This window comes from Anopheles arabiensis, chromosome 2 (genome assembly GCF_016920715.1).
Source record: "Anopheles arabiensis isolate DONGOLA chromosome 2, AaraD3, whole genome shotgun sequence".
Lineage (NCBI taxonomy): Eukaryota > Metazoa > Arthropoda > Insecta > Diptera > Culicidae > Anopheles > Anopheles arabiensis.
This window is the reverse complement of record NC_053517.1, coordinates 14470682-14489926: the sequence shown is the minus strand read 5'-3', so window position 1 is coordinate 14489926 and position 19245 is coordinate 14470682. Positions and strand designations below refer to the sequence as shown.

Below are 19245 nucleotides of genomic sequence, written 5' to 3'. Positions count from 1 at the left end.
CCAACATACGCACAGGCACACACATAAACACACACGTACACAATTCCTCCAGGCCCCGTCCCGGCATATCGGATCACTTTTCGGGCGGTCTTGCTCTTCCCGCAACAGGCGCGCCCGAAGAAACCGCGCGATGAGGTAACCAACAGCAACCGACGAGCGGACCCGACCGACCGACCGACCTGCCTGCCTGCCTGCTGCGTTGCTGGTTCGTGGTTCGCCGCGAGCTGGTGGGAGACACTACACTGCACGCCAGCCACCGTTGTCCAAGCGACCCGGGCAGGCTTCAGTTACAGCTCGCCGTCCGTGCTGAACAGTTGCACACGTGTCCCGCCGCGTTCTTATCAAACTCTCCTGTGACTGTGACTGTACGTGCACCTGTGTGTAATTCGACAGAACATTGCGTGTGTTTAAGATTATTGTTTTTTATTTCTGGTGTTTGCTATTAATTGCTTTTTTTGTTTGTTTGTTGGAAAATGTGAATGCGTGCGTGATGCGAGTGCCGGGTGAAATGGATTTTGGATTTTTGTTTGGTGTATCCGATCGCTCTGTTTGTTTGTGTGTTTTTGCCCTCAGGAGATTGTGCAATTTCTCAACCAACCAACTCTCGTCGTCATCGCAAGGCTAAAAAGAACTGACCACCGTTTGGGAAGTGCCGACCTGATCCAGGCACCAGCATAATGGGGGAAGGGGTTTGAAAGACAAATGCTCCCTTTTGCGTGAACCCTGCGACGGGCACGCGGGGCGACGTTCGTTCCTAATCGAACCGAAATCGATGAAGAAATGAGCTAACGGTTTCCCTCTCCGCCCTCCCCTTGGGTGGCTCCAGTTTAGCATACACGCAACCTCTTACACAAAGGGGAAGGCGGTAGATCGGTAGGGACCTTCGCTTCCCGCACCACCCCGTAAACCTGTGGGAGCGAAGGATGAAGTTGAGTCGCCTTTTTCTTCGGGGATAGATACTTTTCCCCCGGGGGAACTCGGGGCTGTGCGTATAAAGCACGCGAGCTGACCCCCCCCCCTTGGTTCCCTGCTCGTACGAGTGTTGATTTTTGCTTGCACTCCGCCGGCCCAGGGACCGCGGCCTCGGCCTAGTTTAGTTTGGTCGTTTGTTGTCGTTTCGGTGGCGGTGGCTCGGTTGCGGTTGCATTTCTTGCCAGCTCGTTCAAGCGCGCAGAATGCGGTGTGTGTGTGTGTGTGTGTGTGTGTGTGTGTGTGTGTGTGCACCATTTATCTCGCGCCGAGTCGTGGTGATTGTCGCGGGTTGACGCGTTGTGCGATGACGTGTGTCGAAAAGCGTGTGTGGAGAAAAGCGACGAACCCCCGAACATCGCCGAAAGTGAGCAGATCAATCGAGAAGGATTGTTTTTTTTCTTCTTTTAAACACTTTTCACTCCACCATTATGCAGTTTGCAGGATGAAAATGGAAAGGACAGAAACAAGAAACGCATAAAAATGTAGCAACGAATTTGTTGTGGCTCGGTGCGGTGTGACCGTGAATTTGCTCGGCACACGGCAACTAACGGAACGAGAAGTTGTACAAATCCGGTTGTATCGCGTTCGGCAATGTAACGCCAAGCGAGAAGGCAACAGGACTGCTAACATAATTATGCACACACACACACACACACACCCGCTTTGCATATTTTGAAACGAACGAAAAGGCAACATGCCGAGAATGATCGCGAAGCGCATCGTTGGAAGCTATTTTTAAAACGCGCGCGAAGCAGCGCAAACGGAGAGATGGAGGGAAAAGTGAATTTTCTTTGTGAACGTCGTCGGTGTAGCATTTTCGAGATCAATCTTGATGTGTGTCCGGCGATTCGCGTTTCGTTTGCGTGTTTTGAGTTTTCGACTTCTCCTTTTTTCCTTATTTGTTAAAATTCTTTAAAATTTGCTACTTAAATGCGATTAAAATGTGTTCTCCTCTTGCATCTTCGATTTTATGTAATACAATTTTATTTCTCAATTATGCGCCGGGGCACAATAATTGCTGGTGCCTTTCTTTCCCCTCCTTATGTTCTTTTTTTATGTAAATGTCTGTTGCTCCATCTCTGCCCCGACGCCTACTTTTCACGACCTCGTGTACACGCTCACTGAGCTGTGTGTTCCACTTTTTGTCCTCTGGTTTGGTTTTGTTTTTTTTGGGGGGTTGCCCGCCCAAACCAAAGGGGAGAGCGTTATCATCGCCGTACACATCTTCTCTTCGGTGGTCGTTGGGCTGTGGGGGGTGGGGGGCTGTATTTTACCCCTCTCCTTTCGCTGCAGACAGTCGGAGACGGCGGCAGAAGGCAGACGGTGGTGCGTATCTTCTTCAGCCCCCGTTCGCGCCCGATCGAGACGATCGAGACGATATTTACTACATAATGCTCTTTCCTTTTGCGCTACGCGAGATGACGTTACATAAGTGAATATTGTCTAATTTCTTGAATGAAGCAACCGACAACAACGCGACCGCGGCGAGCGTGCTTCTTTTTTTTACAGCTCTCGCGGTGACGAAGCGAGAGCGCGCGCGCACGCGATAAACCACCGCCGACACGCAAAGCAAACAAATACAAGACAGTTTAAGAAAAGACAGAGAGAAAGAGAAACAATAACATTAAACACGCTTTAAGCGCACCACAAAAAAAAATAGAGGAAGCGTCGGCAGACGAGCACGCGTTCGCGCCGACAGTTGTCCCCGGCCGAGCGATGGTTTAACTGTAGTTTTAACGTTGTTGTGCCTTTGTTCCCTATCGTCACTATCGCGAGCAGCCAGGTAGCCGCCAGCCAGGTAGCCAGCTACTACCAACTAACACTCTCCCTCCAGGCCACTAAAACCGTGCCCAAGTGACGGGGATTAGGCGTAAGCGGCAGAACAGTGTGTAAGTGTGTGTTTTCTGTGTCCAGTGTGTGTTTGTATGTGCGTGCAGTGTATGTGCTAGTGCCGCGAACCTCCTCGTTGAAAGTGAAGGTGAACGGCGTCCGTGTGCCTATCTAGTTGAACGGCGGTAGTGTGTAGGAGAAGCAGAAGAGGAGGAAGGAAAAGAAGAAAAAAAACACCCCGTGCTAAAAAGGCTTGCAAACGCGCGTGCTCACTACAAGGGAAGGCGGCTGCTACAACGTGTGGCGAAGCCCCCAACCCGCTTTCATCACACTTTTGCACCGCACCCTTCCTCGATCCGCACCCGTGCCTAATCACAGCCGCTACTAACGCAGCGAGAGAAAAAAAAAGGTAAACCAATCAATAGCATTAACAACAGCATCAACAACTACTACCACCACATACACACTTTTTAAAGGGAAGGAAAGGGAGCAAACAAGGCAATGTATACCATCTCACCACAGCCTTTTATTTTTTTACTTCACCTACTGCCACCTACTCACACAGCGTGTGATCGTGAGCGTGATCGTGAGGGGGGATCGGTTAAACTTGAACTAGTTTTTTATTTCTCCCTTCTCTCTCTCCATTGGTGCCGTGGTCCGGTTTGTGTCCCGATTTTCGATGCCCGTCCCATTTCACCGTTCGTTGTCCTTTGGTGGTCGCGCCCGGTTTTATCAGCGCGCGGAGTGGAATGTGGCACAATGTGTACGCTTTTGACCAGGCGTGCTGAACTGATAATGGTCAGTAGTGTGTCTCCTGCCATTTTGTTGTAGTCTTTTTTAACGTGGGATTGAAAGATAATATTGCAACTGATGGAATCGTCGGGTTGGTCGGGTTCGTCGCTTTTATGCGCTTTGCTACAAATTGTTTGAAGTGGCAAACAGTACAATTTTTTTCTGATTTTACGAGGTTCGTCGCTTTAGCTGTTGAAGTCTTTCATATTCTGCTATATAAATGCGGGGTTCGTCACCTACAATTAACTGTTAAAGTCTTTTGTATTTTGATAGATTAGTAGGGGTTCGGGTCTTTAGAGTAGCTGTTGAAGTCTTTCACATGTTGCTCGATAATAGCGAGTTCGTCACTTTTACTTAGCTGTTGCAGTCTTTCTGAACAGACAGACTTTGGCTGAACATTATTGTTTACGAATTAAATTCATATGAAAATTTACATTTACATTTATTTAACATGCATCTTAAATTGTGTCTTGGTGGAGCATTCTTGATGCAAATGTTGTGTGGCTCGCTACTAATTTGCTTAACGCAGGTGAACAAAAAAAAAACAGCAGAGCATTCGATGATCGCAGCCTCTGCAAACGACACAATAGCTGTTGAAAGAGAAACCGGGTTTGCTTGGGGGATAATGAACAACGCGAATGCGACCGCAGCCAAGCAGCAACAACCACCAAAAGCTGCAAATCGATCCACACCGGCAAGGAGGTTGTGCGATTTCTTCGGGCTTTCTTATTCTTAGCAAAACCCCGGTGGCCTTGCCAACCGTACTCGTGTGATGCAACGCATGCCAACAGCGGCAGCACACACACACAGCCCGCGACACAGCTGAAAACTGTTATGACAACGTGCAGCGGGTGCACACGGCAACGCACGCACGCACAGACACGCCAGCGCGTCAAGGCAGCTCGGACGGATTCGGAAAGCGTGCCTCCAAACGCTCAGCCCGCCCGTGGTGGGAGGCAATGAAATGGCCACTCAGAGGACATCGGCTTTTTGGCGTGTTTCGTTGTTGCGCGAATGTCATACCGAGGCACCAGCAGCAACAGCAACAAGCAGCGTGTGTACGCTGCTCGACGGAGCGCAAGTATGATCGCTCGCGCGCGCGCGCACACACATTAATGATCGTGAGCATGATGCGCATTAAGGGAGGAGTAAATAACAAAAAAAAAAGCATTTAAGCCAAAATGCTTTGGCGTTGTGTGTTTGTTTTCAGGTAGAATTGGTGCGATGTTTTCCGCTGATAGTGTGACGGAAATGGTTAGCGATCAGTCTACCGACACGGCTAATCTATTGCGCCCATGTAGTGTGTAGAGCTGGGATTGTTTGGGGGTACATTAGGGTTGGTTCAATCAGCTGATTTGAAGATAATTGAAAGTTTGCGGAGAGTAAAAGGGGTTGCGGAAAGGGTAATGGTAATTATTCCGCACAATTTCGTTTGCTGGCTGATTGTGGTGAAAAGTGGAAATTGCGATCTGGCCCGCTCGTTATTGTTCACCATTTCTGCCGGATAAAGCCCATCAATCCGCAAGCCGCTATCAATCCGTTCGATCTATCAATTCCCCAAAATTGCCACCGCATAGACAACCGTTTCTATGTTGTTTTGGTTCCCCATAAGCGTATTTTTTTCGTTCGTTCGTTCGTTCGTGGAGTAAGCACTCACATGTAATTACGCCTGCTGCCTGTTTTTTTGCTTTGTTTTTCAACTGCGCCCAGGGTTGATCAGCTAAGCGAAGGCCTCTGCCCTTTCGGCATCTGTTTAATGATAGCATTTGCGGCTGCTCGAACTAATCGAGAGGTCAGACACCTTGCCGTGCAGGGCGGGAGCAGAGTGGGTAAGAAAGGTCCTCTTTGAGCCTTTTGAGCTTCAATTACCGAAACCGTGCACCCCGAACACCGATGCTCCTAATTCCAACTCCAACCCCCACCCAATCGATCCCAAAATGCCGTGGGTGGATCGATTTTCACCATACCGATCCATAGCGATGGTGTCTGGTGGTGGCCGCTATCAACGTAGGCGACCGGTTTCTATTCACTTTTGATTTTTATTCCTATTTTTGGCCGGCTTTGGTTTCTTCGCCCGCCGCAACGGGCACTGGAAATACCGGTACGCAACGGGGCTAAGCGAACGGGTGTTGTGATCTTGAAGTAAGGTTTTCCCGCGCTCGGGCACACACACGCAAGCACACACGGATACGAGCACCACTCTCGTCGTCCCGGAAAACAGCCTCCTTTTTTTTTGTCCGCGAGCCAGTAAAGTGTGTCACGGAGTAATCGTGTCGATGCTCGCTGTTGCGTCGCCTGTTGCGGGTAGAAGAGCCGACAGCCAAATGTGGGGACCATGCGGAGCGGTCGTAAATGAGTTATTTCAATATTTGTCAACACGAATCTTGGCCAACACATGACGCGGAAGGGTGTGGGAGTTTGCGCATCTCAATGTATGCAACGCTCCAGCTGCGCACCGAGAATGCAATCATGCGCACCGCGATCGCGCATTGCGATGTAAGAACGCCTCTTGATTTACGCATCGGCGGAAAGGAACGCTAATTTCATGGCGTGCGAATTAGAACTGAAACTTGTGCACTGATCACACACACACATTGGATGGTTTTTTAAATTGATGTTTAGTCGATAATATACACGCCCCTTTTGATTGCTCTTTGCTGCCCGTTTGAACCAGCTCCTAAACCGTAAATGGCCGGAATTGTGCGTCACGCTTACATAAGAAGCGGTACGAAAGTGTGCGGTAACCGTGCTCTTTTATCGCGCATATCACAACGTATCATTCTAAAGGGGTATAAGATTGATGAAGCAATAAACAGATTAAAATTCTTCTCTAAGAATTAATGATACATCAGGCAACGTTTAATCGGTGCGCCCTACTCAATCGCGTGGAGCTGATTGATCGATAATTAAATATGAATAAAAATGTTTTAATTGCTGTTAACGACAATGCATTCTTTTCATCACTTTTGCTTACAATTGCAACTTGGAATGATTTTGAAAAAAAAAAGAGTTTAATTACCATATCAAGAACATAACCTCACTCTGTTAACTCTGTGTAAGTCCTATGTTCGTTCTATCCTCGAGGTTAGTTCTACAGTTTGGTGTCCGTTATCTAGTGTATGGTCCAATAGGATAGAAGCTGTCCAAAAGAGAGTTAGTTACACGTGCTGTCCTACACTTCACTCCGTGGCGTAATGTAGCCCCTCGTCCATCGTATCATACTCGTTGTTTGTTGTTTGGTCTGGACACACTTGCTAGGAGACGTGATAATGCCCAATGTACGTTTATGTCCAAACTTATTGTCGGTGAGATAGATTTGCCAGAACTTCTGGCTAGAGTCAACATAAATGTCCCTCCTAGAGTGTTCCGTAACTACAGACTAATAAGAACTGACCTTACAAGACGTGCATACAGCGAGAACGACCCTATGACTGCGATGGCCCGTAAATTTAACCAGCGTTACACTTCATTTGACTGGCACCAACTTACAAGATTCTGTTGATCCGTCTTGACATTGTACACTGCGTTTAACCTGCTCTTTGTGTTAGTTATTTAATTTCTAGCTTTAATTCATTGATAAGGCCACTTGTTTGGCCAATCACTTAAATACAATAAACAATTAAACAATTAAACATGCATTCTCGAGCGCCAATAGTTGCATAAAAAGTTGGTTCATTAAAAAAAAAGAAACAAACCCACCATAAGTGCGATTTCCGAATCGAACCGATCGGATCGGTCGATCGGAATGACCAATCGGATGTTGTGCATTGCACTGCCTGCACTATACGTGTGCACCGTATTTAAGGACTTGAGGCGCACACACACACACACACACGCATGTTTTCCTCGTGGTGACCAACCAACCGTCCGTGCGGGTAAGGGTTGCCGCTCTAGGGCTCGCTGTTGTTTTTGAAGGTGAACCGGTGCGAGAAGTAAATGAACTTCAATGGAAGCAGCGAGTTTGTGCAATCGCATAGCGACCCCCAGTGCAAAGCCGGTTCTAAGGCAGCAGCAGCAACAACGAAAAAAAAGGCTCCCTGGAGAACGCAACGCCGGATTGCGTTCTGAGCGGGTAGATGACCAACGCGTTGGCATTGAGCGGCAGTGGTGGTTTGGATTGATTTTGGATTTGGAAATTGGACAGGATTTTGCAAAGCCACTCGCCGCACCGTGGTGGTGGTGCACGATCGTTTCACTCCTTCCTCAGGCTGGTGACGGCTTCAGGGTGACCAGCCACCTTGTATTGGCGTCTAATCACCCTTGTGACAACCCCCCAGCAACGCTGTACATGGTGTACATACAAAAGCACTTACACACACGCACACACACACACACACACACACACACACACACACACACCGATCAGTGACCGATCGCCGGTAACGAGAGGATGGCGCAATCGCGCGAGTGAACTGTGAACCAATTAAGTGCGGCAGAAGAGAAACGGTGCGCAGTGTATAGTAATCATCGCCGCAGGGAGGGCGGTAAGAGTGCGACTACTACTGAGACCACTACTACCACTACTACTACTACTGCGCCTGATGGTCCATCATCCGTTGCTGTACCAATTATAACCGCTTTTCTATTGCATAAATTCAGCCATGATTACGTGTTGCGTGAAAAATGTGTGCGTGTGTGTGTGGATCGGTCGCGATTTTCATTCCGCCTGTTTTGTGGTTGGGTGGTGTGGGGCGATCCATGCGATCCTCAAATTTGCATATCCGTTTGCAGCGGAGCAAAAACACCAATCAAACGAGATTTTACTTGCCACGATCGATGCGACAAACTGGAAGCCTTGAGTACCCTTGAGAGAGAGAGAAAGAGTGGCGAACAGCATCGTTGCACGGTAGAGAGCAACCCCTGGAAGCACTGCGGGACAGGATCGGCCCAATATGATCGATCGATCGAGCTGTCAGATTTGTCCTTGTGAAAGTGCGTGCATCGTGGCGAGCAAGGAAGGGCGCCCGTCGTGGGGTTAGGACCTGAGGTTAGGCGGTGCGTACGTACTTACCGCCCCGGCAACCGGGGGGTAACCGTTTGGTTAATGTGAGGTGAAGTTACTCCCGCCGCACAAGTGTGTGACCTTGAACGGTGCGATTATGCTCGGTGTGTGCTTCATTAATCGCCAACGACAGGACAGGCAAGGTCTTGGTGCTGGCGTACCGCCGTGCACTACACTTTGGACGTGATCCTCCACATTCCGGCAGGTTGTGGTGATCTTCAGGTGGTACAAGAAACGAACCGCATGGAAAGAGCGATACAGAAAGAGCGACAGAGAGGGCAAAAATTGAGACACTGGAGAAGCATCACTGGACACTTACATCATCCGACCGATCGATCGTACAGATGTGCCACTTCGACATAGCTCCGCCGTATACACACACACACACATACACACGCACACGGTCTGGATTGATTGGGCGCGATCACTTACATAAGCCCGGTGTGGCCTGTGCGCCACACGACACAGGCCTGCCAACCGCTCGGTGCTACGGTTTCGAGAACGATTGTTTACCTCGGAGCGCCTGGATTTGCCCGCTGCCAATTGTTTGCGAAAGGTGAGGTTGGCACTGCGAATGCTCGGCGACAAGCCGAGCCGAGGTACTTGGGAGCAAGAGCAAGAGGCCTACATCGCCGTCATCTGTTTGCCGAGCTGTAAGCCATTAGCGTCATCTTCGTTTTGGTTGTTTGCGCTGCTCTTTGTTACAGTCACAGATCCCACCCGACAAGTGTAGTGCTCTGAGTAGAGTCTGCGTAGAGGAATGTGTTCCACCCGACCCGAGCGGGTCGCAGACGAGAGCCCGGTCCAGCCAGCCAGCCCGGGCTTTGAAACTGGATCACGCATGACGGGCGTTTCGCTTTTCCACCGATCTTCGCCGAAGGTGAACGAAAGTGAACGTGAAATCTTCGCCGGCCCGCAAACGTAATGCGAAAAACGCTTTCCTCACAACTGGCCGCCGTCGCAGCTACTACTACTACTACTACGCGTGCCAGCATTCGTGTTACGCGTGTGGGCCTGTTGCGATGCCTCTACGAATGCGATTTTTTTTTGGCACACCGAAAGTGAGTTGTCGTCTTTCGCTTTCCTTGCGATAGTATCGGCGTCTTCTTTCATTTTTTTGTTTTGTTTTTGGCGGTGGGGCGTATTTGCGATTTTGCTTTTGCTACGCATTTTCGCTACAGCCTCAGAGCCTACGAATCGAGGCCACGAAACCTCTGCCCACTGTTCGCTGCGCGTTGGGGGTTGAATTCGTTGACCTAGTAGGGTCCCCACCTGGTTAATGACCCTTGCCATCGAAGCCGGCGGTGTGTTTGAAGCTGTGCGCGCGCGCCGAAGGCTACTGCACGGGCTGTCTGCGCGTCCGGATTTTGTTCCAATGTTTCCAAGATTCTCACCAGAATGGGCATACCGGGAGCAAAACCGGACTGACAGGTTGGGCATGAACGATGCTCGATGCCAACGGAAAGACGGCGAACACATCAGCAATCGGGTTGAAGGATGAAAAAACGAAGACCAAGCTGAGTGTTTTAAACACTATTTGTTTTAGGCGATCAAGCCAGACCGCTGCCGGTAGCTGCCATTACCCTGCGATGACATTTTGCGATGATAAATAATAACCGGCATAGGGAAGGATAAACATGTACAATGTCAATTGTGCATTTGCATTCTGGTGATCATGTTCATTTCCTGTATTTAGAGTTGCATTTAAAATTAAATTGAAATTGAACCACAGCTACAGCTTTTAACTTGAGACTCAAACTGTTAGCCCGGTTGTCTAATGCATAGAAGCCCAGATGTTGATCGATTCTCATCTACTGATAGTTCTAGTCTGCTGTACCCTGGAGAGCATCTCTACTAAGCTTCAAAAGAATTAAACCAGTTTTCGAGCAATTTTACGGTGAAAAATAGAAGAAGAAGAAAGAGAGAATTTAAATCTCTCACGCTACTCTATATTGATTCTGAAGTTGGTCTTTGTTAGTTATCTGCCAGAAGCTGAAATTCTTCACATTTGGCGATACCAAAACCTATTCCCGAACCAATCAGGAATCTCATTTCAATAAATTGAAATCCCAAATGGACGACGAACCCCAACGACGAAACTCTGCTAAAAGAGAATCGCACGTAAAATCTCCCACCGGTTCCGTTAGACCAGATATTTTTATGTGTCTTCCCACTATTGACGCCCAGTCCAGATCCGGGGAATAGATATCGTTCTGTCGAAATACGCGACATTACACAACCAGCCTTGTCCAGTGGCCGTAGAACCTAACCCACGTCGTAGAACCTAACCCAAACTCGCCCTGTTGCAGAGAAGGATTCGTTGTGATTCAATCGATCAGGTTGTTTGTATCACACCTGCTTACTAATCAACTACACCTCGACACACACGCATCACGTTTCGCTTCTTAAGGCAGTGTTTTAGAAGTGCCGATTTTATTACCACCTATGTTTGCCTGCTTATATATAGCATTCAATATTGACCACCGTGACGGGGGTGTGTGAGTGTTTGTTGACGGCTGCACCAGTGCAATTACATACTAACCAGGTACACCAAAACACTTCAACCGACCTGATGATTGCCGAGAGAGAAAAAACCCCATTACGCGTCATGAGTTTTATTTCCATTTGTCAAACCTGCTTAAGATCCAGTATTGATTGTCCGTTGTCTTCTGTGCACAAGTGCCCTTGAAATAAGTTTCTTGAACCTGCAGCAACTTAATCTTTGTTTTTTTCTTCGCTTTCTTAACTCTTTCCACAGGGGAGGCCCAGACAAGAACGGCAGGCGCACGCACACACACACAGCAACAACGGCTCCAACATGACTGCGGTGGAAGTGATATCCGGCTACAAATACTATGGCAAGGCGAACGATCCCAACAAAAAGATCGTTCTGAATCATCTCAACATGAGCGTGACCCGCGGCTCGATGTAAGTAGCCTGGCTGGGAATAGGCCCAGGTGTTGGCGAATGTCCACCCCACGAATGTCCAGCGTTTCGCTAGTCTCGGCGCACAGCAACAGACTTTATAGATTCTTTCAATCTGTTACCTGTGTAACACGAAGACAGACGCACACCTGGTCGGGCAGGTTTCGAAAGGGATGTACACCGCTCTTTGTCCGTGTTTTCAGTGGTGGATGTTGTAGGAATTTTTAATGAACTCGCAGACGCGGCCCTTACTTGGGTGACTTTGAAAAAGGGAAATCTGGACGGGAGCACAAAGGCGCTGTAGCAAGATGGATGTTCCGGGGTCGCTTGGGAAATTGGATGCGCACAAGGCTAACGCTCGACGAAGTTCAAGTGGCAAGGATGTGTCGGGGCGCACATCGAACACCAAGTGGACGTCCTCCAGGTCAAACTGCTGCGCCGGAACACACGACACACACGTTGATCCGGGCTTTGCCATTGGGGTCGTTTCATGGTCAACGACAAGTTCTCCACCCGATGGAACAGACAGTAAGGGGTGATGGGGGCGGTCTGGTTCTCGCTTTCTTGTTTTCGCTTGGTACGCACGCCCAAAGCAACAGGCAGGGGCGCCCAAGGAGTATCATCAGATAATAACAGGGGGGCGAAAGCGGTTTTCACTTGTCCTTCAGAATGGGTGGCCCTACACTAGACGTTGTTCTTTGACTTCCGAGCGAGCGCGCAGCCTGGAGTCGTCATTAGGAGTCGTTAAGTGGATCTCGATCTCAAGTTCGTACGCAAATGCGAAGATCACGCAACAATGCTCTAGCTTTTTTTTAAATCTTTTGTGCTACGATGTGAGACCTATCCACACACCATTGAGCATTCCTTTTTAGGGAGTTCCCGCGCAAATACTGACGATGGTGACGATGTGTCCTTCCACACACTGGAATGAGGTTGCCTGTGTTGTGTTTTGTGTGGGTTTGCCTGCAACCTCCTCACGTGTTTCCGCGTGCGTGTCGTCAGGGATATAGAGATCCATCAGCAAAGGTAACACCTATCTCCCGGTGTGAAAAGTACGCCATGTCAAGGCCATGTACCATGCACCATGGACGCAGTGACATACGCCGCATCTTACCGCTTTCGTCATCCTTCGGACTGATAGTCACCCGCTCCGTTGTCGTACGAAGGAGATGGCCGACGCCAAACGGTTACAAGCCTCCAATGATGAATGGGTCGTAGTGTAACCTCAAAAAAGAAATTCATGCCCGAGCGCTTCATGGCTGGCATGACTGTGTGTGTGTGTGTGGGCAGCAAAAGAAGCGAAAAGATCATCTGTCTACGAGCTACGGCAGACATCGCTGAAGACACATTCAATCACATTCAATTTGATTTGTCCGAGCCGGGGGGAATGGATCGGTTTTCTTCCCCAATTCGATGCGCAGCTCTTTCGAGAGCTCTCTTGTTGCCAAAAGCCACGGTTACATAAGTGTGGTGAGCGCGAGTATCAATTTATGGTCCCCATAGAGTGGGCACTGTGTCATAGAGAACCGGTTAGGCCTTTCGGGAAGACCTTTCAGGAGATCGGGGGGCCTTTTATTTTGGTAGGGGTTTGGGAACAGCGGGAGCTTAGGAATGCAGCGCAATGGGAGCGCCTAAAACTAGACTTTAATGATGATTGTTCTGGTAATTAGGGGGGAAAAAATAGAAGGCAAAGGAAGTTGCTTCTCGGTATAAAATATTGATAGATTTAATATATCTCGCCTACGTCAAACGGGTTCTGAGCTCTCCGTAATTAACTGCACGCCACCGAGCGGGCGGGTATCGATAGCCGTGGACATAAAGCCACATGTTTCAAGAGCAATTTGAATCCACCTGTTTTCCCATGGCACGCGCGCGTTTGAAGGCATGGAGCCGGTGCCACCCCAAATTGTGTCACTACGAGCGCACGCGCGCCTATGTCACTCGTGGTAATGCCGAATGCATTGTTTGACATTGCACAACATCAAGGGAATTAATATGTCCCTTCTTATGCGGCCGCAACCACAACCACTGGAGGTGACAACGAGCCCACCGGGTCGTAGCTAATTAATGTTGGTGCCATTAATTATTCGGCCACTTTCGGCCATCCGGTGCTCCAGTTAAGGTGCTTTGACCCATTTCAAATCGCAGGGCGCGCTGCGTAAGACCGTGAGATAATGTAATGCAGCAACCTCCCCTAGCAGCAACTAGAAAGAACCTCCAGCTCACGTTCCAAAAGTGAATTGCCAAAAAAACAAGAGTGAATGCTTCTGTCCTGTGTGTTTTTTTTTCTACTTCGTCTTGTGAACGTCAACGGAAGTCGTACAAGACAACACCGCACAAGCCGCACGTGTAACGGTAGCTAACGTCTTGTCCACTTTGCCACTACAGCACTGTACCGCTCGTTAGTGAAGTGTCGGGCCACGCAGTTCGTCACCGTCAAGAGAATGTATACACATTGTTGGTTAGCATTTTTCGCAGCACTCAAAAAACAATCATAACCTGAGGAAAACACTCACCGAAAATGTATTGCAACCTTGCGCGTTGCAGAGAGACACGCAGAGACGGGCTAGGAGGAAAGGTATTGAATCGCTCGCTTGCTTGGGGGTTGGGTTAGGGTTTTCTAACCTGCTTTCGTTGGCCCGTGGCAAGCTTTTTAAAAGCCTATGACCTCCTTCTAATCGATCGGACTGTTCGAGAGTGTCATTTTCTATTTTTTGGTTACCGCTGATTGCCCAACACGTGCGACCGATCGGTTGTTAAAGGCTGGACTTGGTTTGGTGGACTTGTTAAGTGCAGTTTGATGTAGATTGGGGCACATTTTATGGTTTACACGTCTTTTTAACACTTTCAATTATGGCGATCCGCTGGTTATTGATAGGAGACAACGAGCTATCAGACAACACCACCGCAGCACTGAAGGTCACACCACTGACTGAAATTGTCATAAAATGATACTGAAAAGGTTGTAGAAATACCTTGAAGGATCGTTTTCTGTCTCGAGGTTGTCTAGAAAAAGGTTTCTCGGCCAGATCAGACATTGGATGCTTCGGTTGGAAGTGATCGGACAATGATCGAGGAACATCATTGAAGAACATTTTCATCTGAACTTTTTTGAACCAATTTTCTCACGAAACATCTCGTCTTACTTTGACACAGTTACGGGCTGCTCGGCGCTTCCGGTTGCGGCAAAACGACACTCCTCTCTTGCATCGTCGGCCGAAAGTTTCTCAACGATGGCGAAATCAACGTGCTCGGGGGCACACCGGGCACGGCCGGATCGGGCGTACCCGGGCCCCGGATCGGCTACATGCCGCAGGACATCGCGCTGGTCGAGGAGTTCACCATCAAGGAAACGATCTACTACTTCGGCCGAATATACGGCATGTCGAAGGAAAAGATCCGCGAGCGGTACAAACTGCTGAAGCATTTGCTCGAGCTGCCCGGTGACGATCGGTAAGTGTGTGTGATGGCTAACACCAATCTGCAGCCTTCGCGTGACGGTACCGGTACCCTGTTTTTCTCGATCCTCAGGTACGTTGGCAACTGTAGCGGTGGCCAGCAGCGGCGTGTGTCGTTCGCTGCCGCCATGGTGCACGAGCCGGAGCTGCTCATACTGGACGAGCCGACCGTCGGGCTGGATCCGCTGTTGCGCGAAAAGATATGGCAGTACCTGGTCGAGACGACCAGTACAAGCAAAATGGCTGTGATTATAACGACGCACTACATCGAGGAGGCCAAGCAGGCGGGTTTTGTAAGTACTCGTTGTGGTCCCTCCCCGCGGGGAGAGTGGACGACATATCAACCCAAGAACGTCACCCTGGAGCGATCGATCGTTTAACTTCGTGTCAAGCACTCAAAAGCTAAAGCTCTCTTGCGCAACTCTTACCACCTCACCGTAACAGATCGGGCTGATGCGTAACGGCATTCTGCTGGCGGAGGACTCGCCCATCAACATCCTGGAGCGGTTCTCCTGCACGTCGCTCGAGGAGGCCTTTCTTAACCTCTGCCAGAAGCACGGCCCTTCGGAGGAAGCCGACCGTACGACACACCAAACGGCGACGCTGCGGGCAATTGCTGGCGCCCAGGACCTGAAGAAGGTGATACCAGTGCTGGGGACGAACGAGCAGAAGGCCAAGGACGGCGGCGGTGGTGGCGGTGGCGGGGGCCTGTTTGCGGAAAAGCGAAAACCGCTCACCAGCACAATCAAGGAGCTGGTCAGCTTCACCAGCAAGCGGCGCATGAATGCACTGCTGTCGAAGAACTTTCTGCAGATGATCCGACAACCGGCGTGAGTAGCTTACGGAGTTAGGCAGGCATCGTGTTAGTCGGTTAGGCCCCAAGGCCCCGGGGCTAGCTAAAGCCCTTTCTCCATGGTTGTTGTAATTATACGTGTTTGCTTGTGATTGTGTATGTGTGTGTGTGTGTGTGTGATCTGGTTTGAAAGAGAAGACTGAATGTGGCTTACAACAGATACTAGACAGTAGTACTACATTTCATCGCCATCTCCATTATCCATCTCTCATAGAACGTTTCATCGGTCAAGCAACAACGGACTGTTCTGCAGGACATCAACAGATACACACAAGACACATGTGGGAATTGTGTGTGTGTGTTTTGAGGGGGGTTTCTTATGTTAAACAGGACGATTTGGGGCACTGTGGGGCAAAATCTTAATCACCTTTACGTTAGCACTTTGTGGACTGCATTGCACAGAAATTAAGACCACTTGGACATGTAAATATGGCGCTAACTACTCGGATTGATACATTGTTGGACGCGTAGAACAACTAAACCCCTATTACCTTACTGTGACTATATAAACTGATTAAGACATAAGCAAGGTGTGTACATTAGAGAAGTGCTTTCAACGCTTTTATAAAATTCGCCCGCCTGTACAGTTACTGTTACCAACATTAGAATTCCCTTACTAAACAATGTCGCTTGAACATAGTCGCTTTTGAACGTGTTGTAATGATTTCGACCTACAAAATGATAAAAAAGAATTGTGTAACGAAAATTTAGTTTCCCAAACCCCTTAAGCCCTCTCTTCTAGATGACGCCACAGGTACAGGTACACCAGTACATGAAACATGAACGTAGAACGTAGACCGCGACAACCAACAGCACGTTTCGTTCATTAATGCCCACCGACACCTCGTTAGCTTCATCGATCGTCCAACAGATCATCCTCCTCGACGCGTATCGCGATCGCGTACCTACCTTCCGTGTCTACGCTGACCACGCATGGTTCCGGTGCTAGTTGCAAACTAATCGAAACATTTGGTTTTTCATTTTCGGTGAAATCTCCCCGCTTCCCGTTCCGAAACAGTGGGATGGTCTTCCTGTTCCTGTATCCGATATTTCAGCTGGTAAGCTTCTACGTCGCAGTCGGCGGCAACCCGAAAGATCTGCGGCTCGGTATCGTGAACGAGGAGCTGACCAACATACGGCAGTGCTTCAACGAGTCGCTCATCACCACCTACTACCGCGAGGACTACGACTGTGATCTGTACAAGGTGTCGTGTAGGTTTTTGGAGAAGCTTAACCGGAGCGTTGCGATACAGGTAGGTGGCAGTAGCATTCGCGATCTCATGGCTTGCAACCTTGTCTTACAACGTCTCACACAACTCCCATGCAGGAATACTACGACACGTACGAGGATGCGTACCGCGATGCACGCAAGGGCAAGATCCTGGGCTTTATCCACTTCTCCGAAAACTTCACCGAATCGCTGCAGGACGTGCGGGACAATGTGCGGGACGCGGACGACGGTTCGTTCCACACGTCCGAGATCAAGGTGTACCTGGACAAGTCGGACCAGCAGATCACGTTCTTCATCGAGAAGAAGCTGCTGCAGACGTACCGGGAGTTTGCGGAAAGCCTCATGACCGACTGCCGGCTGCCGAAGCAGCTAGCCAACATACCGATCACGTTCGAGACGCCCGTGTACGGCACGTTCGACGAGGAGTTTACCGACTTCATGGCACCGGGCGTCGTTATGACGTAAGTGTTGGTGGGGTTAATGAGCGTTAATCGAGACTTTTGAGTGTCTTCTCTATGTTTTTTGCTTGTTGCTTTTTCCCCCTGATTGTGTAGGATGATCTTCTTTCTGGCCACGCTAATTACGGCCACAATCTTCATCACGGACCGGTTGGAGGGTGTTTGGGATCGGACGATCGTAGCCGGTACGTACGACGAGCCGTGGTGGAACGGATGGGGCGGAACAATTGAACTATTTCTCCTTCCATTTGTCTGCAGGCATTACGGCGCTGGAACTGCTGCTTGCGCACATCATCACACAGACGTCCATTATGCTGCTCCAGTGCATAGAGATCATTCTGCTGGCCACCTTCTTGTTCGATGCCCAGAACCAGGGAAGCAATATCACGGTGGTCGGGTTGCTGATGCTGTTGGGCTTTGCGGGAATGTTGTACGGTAAGTGGTACAGGAAGCTGTCTTGGCAGTAGTGGATGAGTGATTTTCATCTTCTCCATTCTCCATTGCAGGCCTTCTAATATCCATCTTTTGTGATGCGCACTCAACCGCCAACTTTATGGCGACCGGTAGCTTCTACCCAATGATCATCCTGTGCGGTAAGTGCTACTGATCTCCATTGCCCCCATTGAGCCTGTACTTACTTTGCTACGTGTTCGACCATCTTTGCAGGGATCCTGTGGCCCCTGGAGGGCATGCCCCAGTATCTGCAGTACGTCGCGTACTGCTTCCCATTCACCATCCCGTCGATAGCGGTGCGGAACGTCCTGACGAAGGGTTGGAGCATTACCAACTCGCAGGTCTACATGGGATACGGTGCGGTCGGCGTGTGGATCATCAGCTTACTATTGCTGTGCCTGCTTGGTTTGAAGATAAAGAAATGATCATGCAAGGCGTTATGGGGTCCATGGGGGCCATTTAAGGGTGAACCATTTTCTGGTAAAAGCTATAGATATTATTTAATGTATTTGATACCAATCCGGGGCGAAGGAACAGTGGGGTAGCATCCCCCAAAGGCCCCGCCCTAGGCCACTGGTTTCGGGAGAGGGCTAACACTTACATTGGCATCCCTCCCTTCCCTTGCCATTCCCTTGCTTTCCCCAAGTGTCCTTATCCTTCGCAGTAGTGAGTGCTGGCGGATCCCTCCCCAAAATCCCCCTAGCGAGTAAGAATGTGCACACGCACGGGTTTACGGGTTGTATAGGAATGCTTCTAATCCAACCCCATGTCCCAATCTGCTCAACCTGGTCACCGACCTGTTCCCGGACAGGAGACCCAATTTGGCTAATTTAATCAGCGCGTGTGAATGTTTGTTGTATATATAGGACTGTATATTGTTAGCCGGCTGCACAATACATTTGGCGCAGCGCCGCAAATCTTACAAACGTGCAGCAGTGTTGGGTTTTGTGTTTTCTCTTCCTTAGCGTAACGTAATATCTTAGTCATAGGACGACGGCGAGGAACGAACGATCCTCGAGAAGCAGAAATGTGTAACAGTGAGCAGAAAGCTAAGGAAGTTTGTGCAACCAAAACCGAGATAGAGGACGCAATCTAGCAGTAAAGGGGCGGGCGTACAGTATGAATAGCAGAGCCGGTAGAGCTGTAAGGTTTCCGTGTTGGAGAGTCTGTGTCCTAGGCTAAGAAACTGTTTGTACTATGTTTTTTTGCTTATTTTGTGGTATGTAATGAAAAAATAAACAGAAATGCATACAAAAGAATGCCTCCCATTT

The 19245-nt window shown here is 49.3% G+C and overlaps 1 protein-coding gene across 5 annotated transcripts; it reads left to right on the top strand.

The window, feature by feature from the left end:
* Window positions 1-245: 245 nt before the first annotated feature.
* On the top strand, window positions 246-19233 carry LOC120898877 (ABC transporter G family member 20). 5 transcript variants are annotated; one of them, XM_040305326.1, is made up of 12 exons: window positions 246-365; window positions 2752-3211; window positions 11355-11524; window positions 14678-14974; window positions 15053-15272; window positions 15424-15809; window positions 16851-17085; window positions 17160-17524; window positions 17618-17706; window positions 17780-17956; window positions 18028-18114; window positions 18188-19233. In XM_040305326.1, exons 3-12 carry the CDS (start codon window positions 11415-11417, stop codon window positions 18397-18399), a joined length of 2178 nt encoding a protein of 725 aa, XP_040161260.1. In that variant the 5' UTR covers window positions 246-365; window positions 2752-3211; window positions 11355-11414; the 3' UTR covers window positions 18400-19233. The 5 variants fall into 5 exon arrangements, with proteins under 5 accessions (XP_040161260.1, XP_040161262.1, XP_040161258.1 ...); XM_040305328.1 differs by having other exon boundaries at window positions 2752-3208; window positions 11353-11524; window positions 18188-18399; XM_040305324.1 differs by having other exon boundaries at window positions 261-377; window positions 18188-18399.
* The last annotated feature ends 12 nt before the right edge of the window (window positions 19234-19245 follow it).